Source organism: Mytilus trossulus, chromosome 1 (assembly GCF_036588685.1).
Source record: "Mytilus trossulus isolate FHL-02 chromosome 1, PNRI_Mtr1.1.1.hap1, whole genome shotgun sequence".
NCBI classification, from domain to species: Eukaryota; Metazoa; Mollusca; class Bivalvia; order Mytilida; family Mytilidae; genus Mytilus; species Mytilus trossulus.
The window spans coordinates 17228676-17245825 of NC_086373.1; the positions used below are offsets into that span (position 1 = coordinate 17228676).

General features: G+C 32.0%; 1 protein-coding gene across 2 annotated transcripts in view; it reads left to right on the forward strand.

Annotated features, from left to right (window-relative positions):
• LOC134717259 (WD repeat-containing protein DDB_G0292056-like) overlaps window positions 1-10164 on the forward strand; it is a 27998-nt gene extending 17834 nt beyond the window's left edge. Inside the window, exons 8-10 of one of the 2 annotated variants that reach the window (XM_063579973.1) lie at window positions 6588-7182; window positions 7228-8064; window positions 9833-10164. In XM_063579973.1, coding sequence (XP_063436043.1) covers window positions 6588-7182; window positions 7228-8064; window positions 9833-9879 — 1479 coding nt within the window. In that variant the 3' untranslated portion in view covers window positions 9880-10164. Of the gene's footprint in view, window positions 1-6587; window positions 8065-9832 lie in introns of both variants that reach the window. The other variant, XM_063579972.1, reaches the window with a different exon arrangement.
• Window positions 10165-17150: the final 6986 nt, after the last annotated feature.

A 17150-nucleotide genomic window follows, 5' to 3' on the forward strand; every position in this document is an offset into this window, starting at 1 on the left:
TTCAACCTGGAAATGTTGTTGTACTCAGACAGGTAGGTTGAGTAACAAAGAATATCAGTGTGACCTTCAACCTGGATCTGTTGTTGTACTCAGACAGGTAGGTTAAATTATAAAGAACATCAGTGTAACCTTCAACCTGGAACTGTTGTTGTACTCAGACAGGTAAGTTAAATTACAAAGAACATCAGTGTGACCTTCAACCTGGAACTGTTGTTGTACTCAGACAGGTAGGTTTCACAACAAAGAACATCAGTGTGACCTTCAACTTTAACTGTTGTTGTACTCAGACAGGTAGGTTAAATTACAAAGAACACCAGTGCGATCTTCAACCTGGAACTGTTGTTGTACTCAGACAGGTAGGTTGAATAACAAAGAACATCAGTGTAACCTTCAACCTGGAACTGTTGATGTACTCAGACAGGTAGGTTGAACAACAATGAACATAAGTGTGACCTTCAACCTGGAACTGTTGTTGTACTCAGACAGGTAGGTTATATTACAAAGAACATCAGTGTGACCTTCAATCTGGAACTGTTGTTGTACTCAGACAGGTAGGTTGAGTAACAAAGAATATCAGTGTGACCTTCAACCTGGAACTGTTGTTGTACTCAGACAGGTAGGTTGAATAACAAAGAACATCAGTGTAACCTTCAACCTGGAACTGTTGATGTACTCAGACAGGTAGGTTGAACAACAATGAACATAAGTGTGACCTTCAACCTGGAACTGTTGTTGTACTCAGACAGGTAGGTTATATTACAAAGAACATCAGTGTGACCTTCAATCTGGAACTGTTGTTGTACTCAGACAGGTAGGTTGAGTAACAAAGAATATCAGTGTGACCTTCAACCTGGAACTGTTGTTGTACTCAGACAGGTAGGTTGAATAACAAAGAACATCAGTGTAAATTTCAATCTAGGACTGTTGTTGTACTCAGACAGGTCGGATGAACATCAAAGAACATCAGTGTGACCTTCAATCTGGAACTGTTGTTGTACTCAAACAGGTAGTTTGAATAACAAAGAACAACAGTGCAATCTTCAACCTGGAACTGTTGATGTACTCAGACAGGTAGGTTGAATAACAAAGAACAACAGTGCTATCTTCAACCTGGAACTGATGTTGTACTCAGACAGGTCAGATGAACATCAAAGAACATTAGTGTGACCTTCAATCTTGAACTGTTGTTGTACTCAGACAGGTAGATTTCATAACAAAGAAAACCAGTGCGATCTTCAACCTGGAACTCATGTTGTACTCAGACAGGTAGGTTGAATAACAAAGAACATCAGTGTGACCTTCAACCTGGAACTGTTGTTGTACTCAGACAGGTAGGTTAGATAACAAAGAACATCAGTGTGACCTTCAATCTGGAACTGTTGTTGTACTCAGACAGGTAGGTTTAATAATAAAGAACATCAGTGTGACCTTCAACCTGGAACTGTTGTTGTACTCAGACATGTAGGTTTAACAACAAAGAACATCAGTGTGACCTTCAACCTGGAACTGTTGTTGTACTCAGACAGGTAGGTTTAATAACAAAGAACATCAGTGTGACCTTCTACCTGGAACTGTTGTTGTACTCAGACAGGTAAGTTAAATTACAAAGAACATCCGTGTGACCTTCAATCTGGAACTGTTGTTGTACTCAGACAGGTAGGTTGAATTACAAAGAACATCAGTGTGACCTTCAATCTGGAACTGATGTTGTACTCAGACAGGTAGGTTAAATTACAAAGAACATCAGTGTGACCTTCAATCTGGAAATGTTGTTGTACTCAGACAGGTAGGTTGAATTACAAAGAACATCAGTATGACCTTCAATCTGGAACTGATGTTGTACTCAGACAGGTAGGTTAAATTACAAAGAACATCAGTGTGACCTTCAATCTGGAACTGTTGTTGTACTCAGACAGGTAGGTTAAATTACAAAGAACATCAGTGTGACCTTCAATCTGGAACTGTTGTTGTACTCAGACAGGTAGGTTAAATTATTAAGATCAGTGTGACCTTCAATCTTGAACTGTTGTTGTACTCAGACAGGTAGATTTCATAACAAAGAACACCAGTATGATCTTCAACCTGGAACTGATGTTGTACTCAGACAGGTAGGTTAAATTACAAAGAACATCAGTGTGACCTTCAATCTGGAACTGTTGTTGTACTCAGACAGGTAGGTTGAGTAACAAAGAATATCAGTGTGACCTTCAACCTGGAACTGTTGTTGTACTCAGACAGGTAGGTTGAATAACAAAGAACATCAGTGTAAATTTCAATCTGGGACTGTTGTTATACTCAGACAGGTCGGATGAACATCAAAGAACATCAGTGTGACCTTCAATCTGGAACTGTTGTTGTACTCAAACAGGTAGGTTGAATAACAAAGAACAACAGTGCGATCTTCAACCTGGAACTGATGTACTCAGACAGGTAGGTTGAATAACAAAGAACAACAGTGCTATCTTCAACCTGGAACTGATGTTGTACTCAGACAGGTCAGATGAACATCAAAGAACATTAGTGTGACCTTCAACCTGGAACTGTTGTTGTACTCAGACAGGTAGGTTAGATTACAAAGAACATCAGTGTGACCTTCAACCTGTAACTGTTGTTGTACTCGGACAGGTAGGTTGAATAACAAAGAACATCAGTGTGACCTTCAACCTGGAACTGTTGTTGTACTTAGACAGGTAGGTTAAATTACAAAGAACATCAGTGTGACCTTCAACCTGGAACTGTTGTTGTACTCAGACAGGTAGGTTAAATAATAAAGAGCATCAGTGTGACCTTCAACCTTGAACTCATGTTGTACTCAGACAGGTAGGTTGAATAACAAAGAAGTTTAGTTGTGATCAGATTCTTTTATTTAGAAAACAAATCATCTCTGAAACAGCAAGGAAAGAGTTTCTCAAATTTTATAGATAATAAACATTAGGAGAAGCCAAGAACTATCAAATAGAAATCTGCCTAAAAAAGTATTTTTCTTTGATAAAACAGGAAATCAAATAGGAACATCTCAAAACACAGAAAGTAATACTCTTAAAGTTGAATAGACAAATTTCAAGATATTGGAAAAGTTTGCAATTAGGTGCTGTTATGAAGTCATTTACTAGATAGACTAGGGGACTGCCTGTATCCCTACCTTGCAGTGTTGAAGTTCAACAAGGTCTTTATGATGGTCATCATGCATGATGAATAAGAAATAAGGGTTGTTTCATAGGTACTAGAAAACAGGAAACCCAACAGTACTGTGGATTCATTTATTTTCATAGGTACCATTTTTCAAGGATTGAGGAAGACTTGCATATTCGTAGATATTTAATTTCATGGTTTTTGGCAATGTCTGCATACAATCCTTTAGTAAACTTGTTATTTGTTGAATATTTATATTTGTGGTTCCCCTGTACCAACGAAATCCATCAAAATTGGTATCCAACAAATTGAATCCATCAATGGCAATTAATCAAGAAGAAAAGTCACAATATCATATTCTTTGATAGTAAAAAAATCATTTATTGGTTGTTAGAATTATTATCAAAAAAAAGTCTTATTAGTTTTCTTGAAAGGTGGCAAACTCAGAAACTTTGTCACAATAAAACAAGGTTTGTAACATTCCATAGAGATTATTTCTACTCAAATAAATTGGTTATAACTTAATCTTTATTAGAACAGTAAGACTCTTTACTCCCATGTCTTGTCCCATGTGTAACAAATAGGTGAATAAATCATTACAACTATATTTCAAAGTCACAATTTAAGATACCCTAGTGTGGCATGGAAGATATGTCAATCATAGAAATAAAAAAAAAAGGACAAAACTGTAGATTTATTATTCAGATTGCTTTGACAGACAGTATGTGTATTACCGTATATCATTACAAACATGATATACCAGGATAAATGGACAAATTGTGAAAACAACTGTGAAAACTAATAAATAACATTTCCAAATTGTCACAATAAATCTTTATGCTCTCCCAATAAAGGCTGACATTAATGTATTCCTTCTATGGATGACTTTAACAAACCATTTATTAACAGATTTCAAGGTATTTTGTTTTACAAAAATCAATAGATGAGAAGGCTTCCTGATGAGTAGTAATATGTTGTTTCTTAGCTTTGAACTTTTTTTTTTTACTCTTTACATTTAAATTATGATTTAAAATTGCATGCTAGGTTCTAATTAAGATTCTAAGTTCAGATAGATTTCATATATAAAATGAGTTATTCTTGTGTACAGCTCATATTGTAAGATGAATTGGGGATAGTGGTATAATAATACAGTTTTGACTTTTCCATTTCTTCATAATCACAGTCAAAACAGAATGCACAAGATTCTGATCAGATGTATTATAAATTATTTTTTAGTGCTTGTTTTGAGCAGTAAAAAAAATCTTTGAACTTGACACAAAAAATAGAAAAATCACAAAAGATTATGCAAGTTGGTGAATTGGATCTTTGAATTGACAGAGAATTTAAACCTTCCCTGAAAAGAAATGCTAAAAAAAGGAGTTCATACTTCTTTAATAGCAGAGGTGCAAAAATATGAATGTTTCAAATCATTTATTCCTGGAATAATACTAACAGTATGACAGGAAATATGATCATTTGTGCAGTGTAGAAAAAATGCACCAATTTCCTGGCAAAATTAGGATCAGTATTAAAGTTCATGGGTCTTCCTTGTATTAATTTTGTTTTTCTCCAAAATATTTACAACCCTTTAAACTACTAAGTTAACCAGAATGGTCTTTTTATTTTTGAAAGTGTAAGGAAAAATCTCTTACATACACTACATCTATAGAGGCCAGTTATTGCCCCAAAGGGGTATATTGTAGAATGCATATGTTACTTCTATAAATATTAACTTCATACTTCAGATAAACAAGAGACGTATTAAAAGTAAGATCCTGAAAGCTAAATGATGCTATTAAATAAATTTTGAAATGTCATTGACATAAACCTCGTTTTCTCAACTCATAGCTCTTCCTTTATATGCTAAAAAGTAATTGGTGATCACAAAATCCTGAACAAAACTATTCTCTAGTAATAAATTGTTCTGTTATTGAAATCCCAAATGTCATTGCTTGATAAGACATGAGTTTGCATATTACACACTGATAACTGCTGTCATAGCAACATCAACTTCTTTATAGAAAATTGTCATTCAAGATAGAACTTCATTTGTTTTCCTGATTTTGTCGTTGTTTTCCATTTAAACAAGAAGTACATTTCTACAAAATCAGAAACAAATTTACTTAAAGTTATTATCAGAGATTTGTTTTGGATCATTCTTCAACCCTCAGGAAAAAACAATTTGGATTATGATTAAAGAAGCATTTATTAAGATAGTTAAAATTAATTTTACTTCTTGTGCAATTGATTTTAGACCATATATAACCTGCTATAAATATTGAAATTGTTTTGGTAAATAGAAATCATTGTGATATTAGATTTCCTACAAGAAAACTTAATTAAATACCGGCATTTACATGACTTCTTTAGTGAAAGATATTGACAAGTTCTTAATATTAGGTTTGAAGTCTATAGTAAATGAAATCTGAATAATGTTCTTATTTATAAACAAAGCCTAAGAAATTGACTTGTCATCTTTATCAGATGGTATAAATAAATAGACTCCATTGTTTGTTATTTGATTGATTTTTAAGTTCATTTCTGGAAATATTTTATTAATCATCTTGGCAACGAAAAGTTTCCATCAATACTATTTAGATATGACAAGGATTGTGTTCATTGTTGCAGCAATTTAAATTTATCTTGCAAAATCTGTCACTTTCATGTTTTGAATTAAATTAGTTTACAAATCGTGACTGATTGTTGTGTTACTTTTAGAACAGAAGTTACATAATGTAAAGGCAAAAGAAATTTCTGTTTTGTACAATGAAAGTTTCTTATCATGAAATATTATGTAAGATGCATCTAACTTTTCACTGCAGATGGGTGTATGAAGACCCATCTAAATATTGTAAACAAACTATTCTTACATTATGTAATAATATAAAATCAATGTAAGATTCAAACCTAGTAATAACATATGGTTAGTTTATTGAACATGTGAGAACAGATTCAGGAAGATAATATATGTTTACAGTGCAATCTTCATGCAGAAACTTTAGTAGTTAAAACTTCTTTCAATCTATTTACAAGTCAAGGCAGATTTGTGAATAGATAGAAAATTCAAATGGACAGCAACCAAACAACACAAAAAAATATAATCTTGAGAAACACTCAGATAACAAATACAAATAGCAGGTCCACAACTTCATCTCCAATAGATAATATAAGTAATGCAAATTTGGTGGAATAATCTCAGCGGTCATCGAAAGTTGAAGATTAACAAAGTGTGATATGAACACGGGCCACAAAGTGATCCCAATATCTTCAATATGTTGCTACAGCTTCACTAGGCAACACAATAGTTCACCACTAGCTAGTATAGTAAATAAAAAGTATTATTCATCCTCAATTTCTATATTTCTTTTTATAAATCAAGGGATCATATACTTGGACAGTTTCTTTGAAAAAAAGTAATATATATGAGAAAATAATTAACCAATGTGTCTTTTCAGGTCAGCATGATAAGTCCAACAACCAGAAACCACTATCTGAATGTGACTCCAGCCAATGTTGTTGTTATTTATAGTAACACATCAAATGGACTGAAAACCATAAGAAATATAGAGAAAAATACATCCTTAAATTCAGTACTTCAACAAGTTGAACCCTATATCAGTGAAGATGGTAATGTCCGAAGGAGATCTGGAATAAACATGCCCAAAACTCCATCATCTTCAACTGTTCAAGGAAATATGTCTACACCTGGTTCTGTGCCAAACAATAGTAGACAAAGAAATTTATCTACACCTGGTTCCGCGCCTAACAATCCTAGACAAGGAAATATGTCTACACCTGGTTCCTTCCCTAACAATCATAGACAAGGAAATATATCGACACCTGGTTCCGCGCCTAACAATTATGGACAAGGAAATATATCTACACCTGGTTCCGTGCCTAACGATCAAAGACAAGGAAATATGTCTACACCTGGTTCCATGCCTAACAATCATAGACAAGGAAATATGTCTACACCTGGTTCCGTGCCGATCAATCATAGACAAGGAAATATGTCTACACCTGGTTCCCTGCCAAACAATCATACACCAGGTTCTATTTCAAACAAGTTTGGACAAGGAAATATGTCTACACCAGGGTCTATTTCAAACAATTCTAGAAATATCTCGAATAGCACTAACTTTATAAGATCAGACCAGACAGGAAGCAGTATGTGTGTGACAACTCCCCAAATAACTAATTATCCTACTGTACATACTCCAACAAATCAACAGAATTCTTCTAATCAGACACCTCAGAGGCCGCAAAGTTCCAACAAGTTTAAATTTGTGAAAACACCAAATATATTGAACACTGGTTGCAATTCAGTACAGAGTGCTGGAAGTCACACAGCTCCAAATAACACAGGAAGTCGAACAAATTTAAGCAATAGCCAATTATTGCCAAATCTGACTGTGTCAAATAATGTGAATCAAACTTCATCTGTTTACAGTAGGGTTCCCAATACACCAGTTACTATAAATGAAAATAAACAAAACTTCAATCAAGCTTCATCTTCAATAAGTTTGACACAAGATGAGAGAAAAATGAGTGAGAAGCCTTACTTCAGTAGAAATCTGTGTTCAACAGACTTTAATTCTAACAAGATTGAGGATGATAATACCTCTCTTGGGGTGAGAAATACAATTTCAAGCAATAATTTACAAAGAAGTGTTCCCAATGTACCTAGTAAATCAGGTAATAGTGAAAGGCAGGCATCAAATAGGGAAACTACAGAATGTAGCGCTAGTTCATCAGTAAAAAATAGTTTCAGGTTTAAATCATCAAATCGGACGAAAGTGACAGCTGGTGTTTGTAAAAATAAAGACATTAATATTACAGCAGTGTCTACTGCTTCTACTACCAAGAATGTATTAAAACATGTGAGAGATCCTCCTAGACCATGCTTTGAAGTTGATTCCTTATGGCAAGATGGTGAGTCATTATTTCAATTGTAATCCAATCACTGAGCTCGATTTTTCATCATCTCTTAAAATTTCCTGATTTTAAATGGATATGTAAATTTATTTAGATTTATTTTACTTTTGATTTACTTTCATGCAATATGGTGAGTGAGGAAAATGGACCAAAAGTAAAAATCTATAAAAAAGATATATGATGTGAATCAATAAAAAAGAAATCTAATGCAAACTCCAAAACTAATTCTAGAAAATAAATTAATACGTTTTCAATAATCAACAATGTCCAAACAGGTTAACATGGTTACATTATACATTTTTGTAAATATCAAGCTCCAAATTGCCCAAATTGAAAAACTTCGAATGACCATAAAAGATTATCAATTGACTTCCAATTTGCTTTAAAAGGACAAAACACATAATGACACTGTCATGGTTGTATCATAGAATATAGTTTTTTAATTAGCACCTTAAAGTACTTCAACCCTGCAATCTCATTGGCTAAACTGTCTGTCTTATCTCATGGTAAAAGTCTGATTTATAGTCCAGTTTCTCAATTTAGTCCTCAAAATCTCTCTTTTAGTGTCATGTGATAAATATTTACTCATGACTGGGGAAGCATTAGTATTTATTATCACAGTAATGGTATTTACTTTCCTAGCTAAGTAATCAAATTTCTCACAAAAATCATGTGCAAGCAACCATTTTATTTCAAAACTTGATTAACTGCATCTAGACATATGCTAGATATCTGATACTGAACAATTCTCCAAAGCTTTTACAAACTGTTTTATTACTGATTTAGTATGGGATAATCATATATATCTATTATTTTATAGGAGTCAATATTGTATTTAGAGCTTATAATGTACAAAAATCTCTATGGAATTTATCAATATTTCACAAGTCAGGTATTTCTGATAGTAATATTTTGTCTGCTTTTACAATTTTACCCTAGAGTAGTGAAGAATTTGTCAGAGAAACAGATTTATGCACGACACTGTGTGACTATTATAATGGTTGACAAGATTTTATATCTCCCAGGAATTTCCACAACTTTGTGTTCAAAGTGTTTGTCTTATTTTTTTCATTTTTCCAAAGAAAACTCATTTATTGATGGATTAATTAGATTTGTCTGGTCAGGCAATGAATGGTGAAGAAAAGCAAATCACAAAACTTAGTAAATTGAATAATTTCCTAATGGAATAGGATTCACCGTATTGTGACCTATAGTTGTTAGCATATACGTCATTTGGTCATCATACTGTATCTTACTTTTATATAGTTGTAAATCAGTGTAAGAAAAATTGTTATAGAGAATTATGATTTTTTTTTGGTAGATGAAGTTTAACTTTCATGCCTTTTGATAGGAAAACAATTACCGTACGTCTATTTGATTATGTAAATATAGTCAAATGTAGCTTTTTTCGGCTAAGCATTAGCAATATTCACATCAATACTTAACTGGTGTAGATGTAGGTTCAAATTCAAGCTAAAACTGTGCAATTGCATAAAATTCAACATGTACATGGAGTTTGATCATGTTGATGTAAATGACTTGTGCGTATGTAATCCATTTATATACATATTGACGCATTGAGTCAAAAAAGGGTAAGAAAGTGTTTTATGTTCATGTTTATGTTGGTGAAAGGTTTGGACTTTTCTGCCTACAAGTAATTTAGTCATGATGATGCATTTTATATTTGAATTGCAGGTGAAATTTTAATACATACTTTATTTATTTTATTGATGTGTTATGTGTTAATCTTTATTATTTATTTCAGATTTAAGTGATGATCTTTTGTCCCAGCTGTCAGATGAAATGATGTAGAAAAAGAGACATTCATAATTTGATTTCTAGTCAGGAACAGTAACATTGAAAGAAAAATAGTGCTTCCAAGAAAATGCTGATTCATGAAAATATAAATCTACTGCTGTTTAAAAAAGTTGTGTTAAAGGGCACTAAAATATGTAATCATGAATGCAAAAAAGATTCATATTACTTTCTTTGGAACATTTGAAACTATTAAAATTATAAATCTTTTGTTAAAAGATGAAATATGTGTTTCAAATGTGATCAAATAAAATAAAAATTTCAATAATAATGTAAATTCAATATTTGTTGTGTGCTTGAGTTATTGTGATTTCAGGAAAATCTGCAAGTAGATTAATGTTAAAAGATATTTTGTTATTGCTGTTTAAAACCATTGAAAAAACAGAACATTTTGGACATTTTTTACAAACACTAGATTGATTCCCAGTGGGAAATACTGGGAAAACTCGGGTTTTACTGGGTTTTAGTGGGTAATACTGGGCAATACTGGGTAATTATACCCCCACTTTAAAAAAGGGGGGTATACTGTTTTACCTCTGTCCGTCCGTACGTCAGTCAGTCAGTCCCATGAATATTTTTCGTCGCATTTTTATCAGGAACTACAATACAAGGATTTCTGAAATTTGGTTTCAGGGTTTATCTAAGTCAGCTATACCGTGTGATGAGTTTTCAGATTGATCACTTGACAACTTCCTGTTTACCGAACACTTGTATTATTTTACACATGATAGCCAAGTTGAAAATTTTCGTCACACTTTTCTCAGGAACTACAATACTAGGATTTCTGAAATTTGGTTTCAGGATTTATATTATATAAGTCAGCTTTACCGTGTGATGCATTTTCAGATTCATCACTCGACAACTTCCTGTTTACCAAACACTTGCATATTTTTACACTATTTATTTTTTCGTCGCATTTTTCTCAGGAACTACAATACAAGGATTTCTGAAATTTGGTTTCAGGGTTTATCTAAGTCAGCTATACCGTGTGATGCGTTTTCAGATTGATCACTTGACAACTTCCTGTTTACCGAACACTTGTATGATTTACACATGATAACCAAGTTGAAAATTTTTGTCACACTTTTCTCAGGAACTACAATACAAGGATTTCTGAAATTTGGTTTCAGGATTTATATAAGTCAGCTATACTGTGTGATGCGTTTTCAGATTCATCACTCGACAACTTCCTGTTTATCGAACACTTGTATATTTTTACACTATTTATATTTATATCCACTTGCGGCGGGGGTATCATCAGTGAGCAGTAGCTCGTAGTTTCACTTGTTTAAAATAATTGTCTGAATTTTAAAGAGGATTCAGTGATAAACACAAATGTAATACATTTATTAAGCTATTTATATCCTATTTTGTTTGTTTAGCATTTTTCTAGATGGGCAAACTAAATATTAAGCAAAATTATTTTTTTTTTCAAATAAAATACAACTCCTTTTTTTCAAATAAAATACAACTCCTATTATCGAAGAATTTTTATTCAAAATTAAACAGCATATTTTTATTAATTTATTGATCTTGTTTAGTATTTAAATTACTTGTCTATCAATTTTTATCATGAAAATACTCTGGCAATCACATATTTTTAATATTTTACTTTTTTGACATTTTATTCTAAACCTGAAAGTGTTTTTTTTTTACCCAGTATTTAAAAAAAAAAAAGAATATTCATGAAACAATTCAATGAAATGAAAATGATTATTAGTATACATGTTTATAACTTTGTAATATATTTTTACAGTGTCTCATAAGTCAATTTGTTTGGCTGGGTGTTGATTATTTTAAATATTGTATATGTTCTACTGTATATTGTTCAGATGTTAATCAATATGTGACACTTTAAGGTGGTACCTAACACTACAGGGAGATAACTCTGTAAAGTCAGCTAAACGTTTTAATTACGTTGTGTTGTAAAGGGAATATTATGCTTCCCAATGATCAAAATTGGTGTTTGTCAAAGTGCTATATAACCAGTGTAATTTTTCTGACAAAACGGTTGGTTTAAAATTTTTGAAATTTTTATATTTTTGTTAAAGGGTCAAAGTAAATACATTGTCAAAATTTTATGAAAATTAAACGAGCCAAATTAATTTTAGTGAAAGTGTTGGGTACCACCTTAATAAAATAATTTATTTATTTTATTTTTTTTATTTTCCTATTAAGAATTATCAATTACTTGTAAGAAAATTTACATTTAAGTAATGTCACTAATCAATTAGTAATTATTCAGATTAGGACACAGATTTGTTTATGTAACAATAATCAGCCCTTATAATTCTATAAGTTTTATTGGCATGACCCCTTAGGGTGTTTATTTAGCAATATGAATGTATGACAAATGAAATTAACAAGTCACTTAAACCATGTAAACACTGCAATAAAATGCATGTTTCAAGGTTTGGTTTATTAAAACAATCCTTGGTAGTTAAAAAGGTATCTTTAAATGTACAAATCTTCTGTTCTGCCTACATATAGAATTAATAGAGAAGAGAATGAAATTGACATTTCAATCTTCTAAAAATGACTTTAAGGTGGTTCCTAACACTTTAACTATAATTAATTTGGCTCGTTTAATTTTCTTGAAATTTTGACATAGTATTTACTTTGACCCTTTGACAAAAATATAAAAATTTCAAAAAAATTGAACCAACCGTTTAATCAGAAAAATTACACTGGTTATATAGCAGTTTGACAAACATTTATTTTGCTCATTGAGAAGCTTGATATTCCCTTATGAACACAACGTCATTAAAACGTTCTGCTGATTTTACAGAGTTATCTCCCTGTAGTGTTAGGTACCACCTTAAATGGTTATCTGTATAAAAAGTATATATTTACATAAAATGAAGCTGTTATACTATGAAACTGTACCAAGTCTTTACTATTTAGTGTTAAAATAAGTTCAGAAAATCATATTGCCCAGTATTGCCCACTCTTACCAATTTCTGGGAGTATTGCCCAGCCCGGGAAAATCCGGGTTTTCCCACCCGGGAATTCCCGGGCGGGTAACACTTTGCCAACCCTGTGTCTGTCAGACAGTTTTCACTTGACCCCGACCTCATTTCATGGATCAGTGAACAAGGTTAACTTTTGGTGGTCTCGGTGTATGGAAGGACTGTAAGGTGTACACGACAACTGGCAGGTGTCATCTGACCTTGACCTTATTTTCATGGTTCAGTAGTTATAAGTTTATTTTTTTTTTTTTTGTGTTTTGGTCTGTTTTTCTCATACTATATGCAATAGGTCTACTATATTTGTTGTATGGAATTATTGTAAGGTGTACATGTCTAGCGGGCAGATATCATGTGACCTTGACTTCATTTTCATTTTCATTGTTCAGTGGTCAAAGTTAAGTTTTTGAGTTTTGGTCTTTTTATCTAATACTATATGCCATAGGTCAACTATATTTGGTGTATGGAAATATTTTATGATCTTTATGTCAGTCGCTCATGGTTTTATTTGACCGTGACCTCATTTTCACGGTTTATTGCACAGTGTTAAGTTTTTGTGTTTTGATCTATTTTTCTTCAACTATATATGTTGTATAGAAGCATTGTTAGCTGTACATGTCTGCCTGGCATGGTTCATCTGACCTTGACCTCATTTTCAAGGTTCATTGGTTTTTGTTTACTTATCTTAATTAATGTTAAGTTTATGTGACAGTTGTAATAAAGCTTTATACTTAGGACTATCAACATAATATCAATGATTAGTACAGAAGGCGAGACGTTTCAGCGTGTGCACTCTTGTGTCAACTAAAAAATGTTATTTAATTTTTTTGTGATATTGAGAAAAGTCCTGTTAAATTTAAAATGTGAGTTTTAATAATCACAACTATAAAACTGTCACATTTTTGGCAATAATAAATTAAAACAGCAATAATTTTTGAATTTACAGGAGTCTTTTTCAGGGGATATACATTTGATTTCTGAATCGATAGATTATATTCTATATTTCAATGCTAGAATACATTCACTTACATAGAGAAGAAGGTGTACTGCAATCACCTTGTCTGTCCGTCGGTCAAAAAAATTGTCTTTCTGTCCATAACTTTGTTCACCAGCAACTTATCTTCTATATAAAGGAATGATTTTATGTTTGGTTGAAACTTCATTATAATGAGTTGTACCATGTAAACTATTTTCAGATCAACAGGGCAGTCATTTCTGTTTGAAGGTACTCATATTTTTTGTGACCTCATTATATAGTTCAGCAACTATTTGAAGAAAAACAACATTTTTCTTTGTCTGACATGTGAATTTCTCACTTGTGATGAGTAATAAAATAACTATATTTGGGTTGGGTTCACCTGACCTTGTCCTTGTCCTCATTTCATTGAATAGTGATCAAGGTTTAAGTTACATGATTAGGTCTATTTCTCATATACTATAAGAGTAGGTCAACTATATGTGATGTGTGGAATGATTATAATAAGTACGTGGTAGTCTGACCTTGAACTCGTTTTCATGGGTCATTGGTCAATGTGAATAGTTTCCCTACTAATGCCTGTTTCTTAGATATTATAAGCAATAGGTTAACTATATTTGGTGAATGCAATGACTGTTAGGTGTAAGTGTCTTTCTGTCATGTATCATCTGACCCTGACCTCATTTTCATGGTTCATTTGTCATGTTTAGTTTTCAAATTCTATTGTTTTTTTTATAACAAAAAGTTGCATAGTTTCAACTATATTTGGAGTATGGAACGATTTTAAGGTGCACCTTTATATCTGCCAGTGTTAATATCTGACTTGACCTTATTGTCATAAGTTGATCATTGATAGTATTAAAATTATGTGAAACACCCAGTAAAACATTTTACAACTTTCAACTTTAAACAAATCGTGGTCAGTACAGCAGGTAAACATTTCAGCTTGTACACTCTTGTTTATGTTTCAATCATAAACATATGTATCAGTGTTATGAAAGAGAAATCATAATAATTATTAATGTGTATACTAACTGGAATTTATTGTTATCATTATTGGCAGGAACATGATGATGCAGGCTTATTTCATGTGTAGTTTATTTCAGGTTAATATTAATTGGCAACTATCATATATTTAAATGTAAAAGAGGCTTAATTAATTTAAGAACCATGGATATTTTTGAGAGTATAATTCTATCTGACTGCCATAATATTAGTTTCCAGATGATATTTAAATAACTGCTTGATTGAAATCTTTTGAAATTTGGAACAATGTCATGGACCATGAAATATTAGTTAAAAGTACATGTATATGTAAGCAACTGTTCCAATGACAAGGGTTACAATGTGTTATATGAGAATATGATAGTTATTTCTAAAAAAAAATATTCATGGCATTTATCTTCATCACAAGAAGACTGCCACCATAAGATGAGGGATTACAGAAAACTTCATGAGGAATTCTTATAACAAATAATTATCGATCTACTAGTGAATGGTTAGGGAGATCTTCCCTGTTACTTGCTGTTATACATGGGCATTGGTTGTTTTAATATATCTACAAGTTCAGAGTTCATTTTTTCATTCCTTATCTTTATTCTTACTTAAATTTTCTACTTTCACATTTCTATTTTAAAATTACTATCTGCATTTAATATGGATACATGTACTGGTCTTAGTTCACTTTATTCAAGCCATAGAGAACAACTGGAATACGTATCTGTGTGAGTATGCCCTGTTATATGTTATAAGCTTGTTAAGTCACAGGAGAGCTACACGTATCTGTGTGAGTATGCCCTGTTATATGTTATAAGCTTGTTAAGTCACAGGAGAGCTACGCGTATCTGTGTGAGTATGCCCTGTTGTCACAGGAGAGCTACACGTTTTCTATGATAAAAGGTGAACAAATGACCAATATTTCATGGGTACCGACTTTGTTGAAATTAAACATTAGATAATAAGAGTTCAAGGACACCTTGCACAATAATCTGTGTTACATGCATAGCCATTTTTTCAATAGAATGCACTGTGCAATGCACAATACTTTCCATTATTGAATGAACTAGTAAAAGCATTGAATTTCGGATTACAATAATCTTTCTAACACCTTATATTTGGCCAGATTTCTATTTTTCAATCTTTTAATTTTTAGTGTAATTTTTTTTGGAATGGTTTGATTTTCATCGTTTAAGCTCACATATATACTGCAATGTTTATGTAACCTATTGCTGTTACCCATTGTCAGTGTCAACTTAAAAAGATCTTCTCTGAAACCAATGAACATAATTGAATAAATCTTCGTTTAAGTGTATCGCGTTTTCTCCTGATCTTGATTTTTCATCAAACAAAACTGCTTTTGATAAAAGTAGAATCTTTGTGTAAAACTAGTCTTGGGTTTTTATTATAAAATTTATCAGTTCAAAATCGATTCACATGTTCCTTAAAACAAGATATATAAGATATCGGAGTTGTTGCACCTGAAATGTCCATTTTAGTATTTTGCTTTTACTTCAATGTGAACTATATGTTAAAAAACTAACATGCGGCAATTGATTGACGGACTGTCCTCTATATAAAGGCAAGATCTACAAAACAAATTGTAAGCGTTCCGCGGAACCCAGATTCTCGCCTTCTTTTGCTGTTAATCACACACTCAAAAAAATAATGAAAGAAATTAATAAAATGTTCCTCTTGATACTATCTTTTGATTGTCAGAAGCTTCTGTCCAAGTTTGGTAAAAATCAAGGATAGTTTAAGGATATTAAAAATGTTAACTGCAGACTTTATGTAATGTTAACTGGAAGAAAAACTAAGTCCATTTAGAAGTAAAATACGGGTAAATGGGATTTTTGTTTTTACAAAATTTACTTCTGGATACTAATTTATGATTAGAAACATTCTTCTGACCAAGTTTGGTACAAATCCAATATAGTTCAAGAAAGTTATCAAAATTTTAAAAACTTTAACCACAAAGTGAATGTAATGTTTCCAGGCAGAAAAACTAAGTCTATTTATAAGTAAAATACGGAAAATATGGAATTTTATTTTTACAAAATTTACTTCTGTATAGTCTAGCTTATGATTATAAACAAGCTTCTGTCCATGTTTGGCAGAAATCCAGGATAGTTAAGGAAAGTTATTAAAATTTCAAAAACTTTAACCGCATTGAATATTTGTGGACGCCGACGGAATATAGGAATGCTATGTCTCGCTTTTTCGAATAAAATCGAAGGCTCGACAAAATTCAACTTGGTCAAAATCATACTTTTTATATAATATATTATTTTTTTTTGCTTTTGGGCTTTAATGAATGATATCTTGAAAAC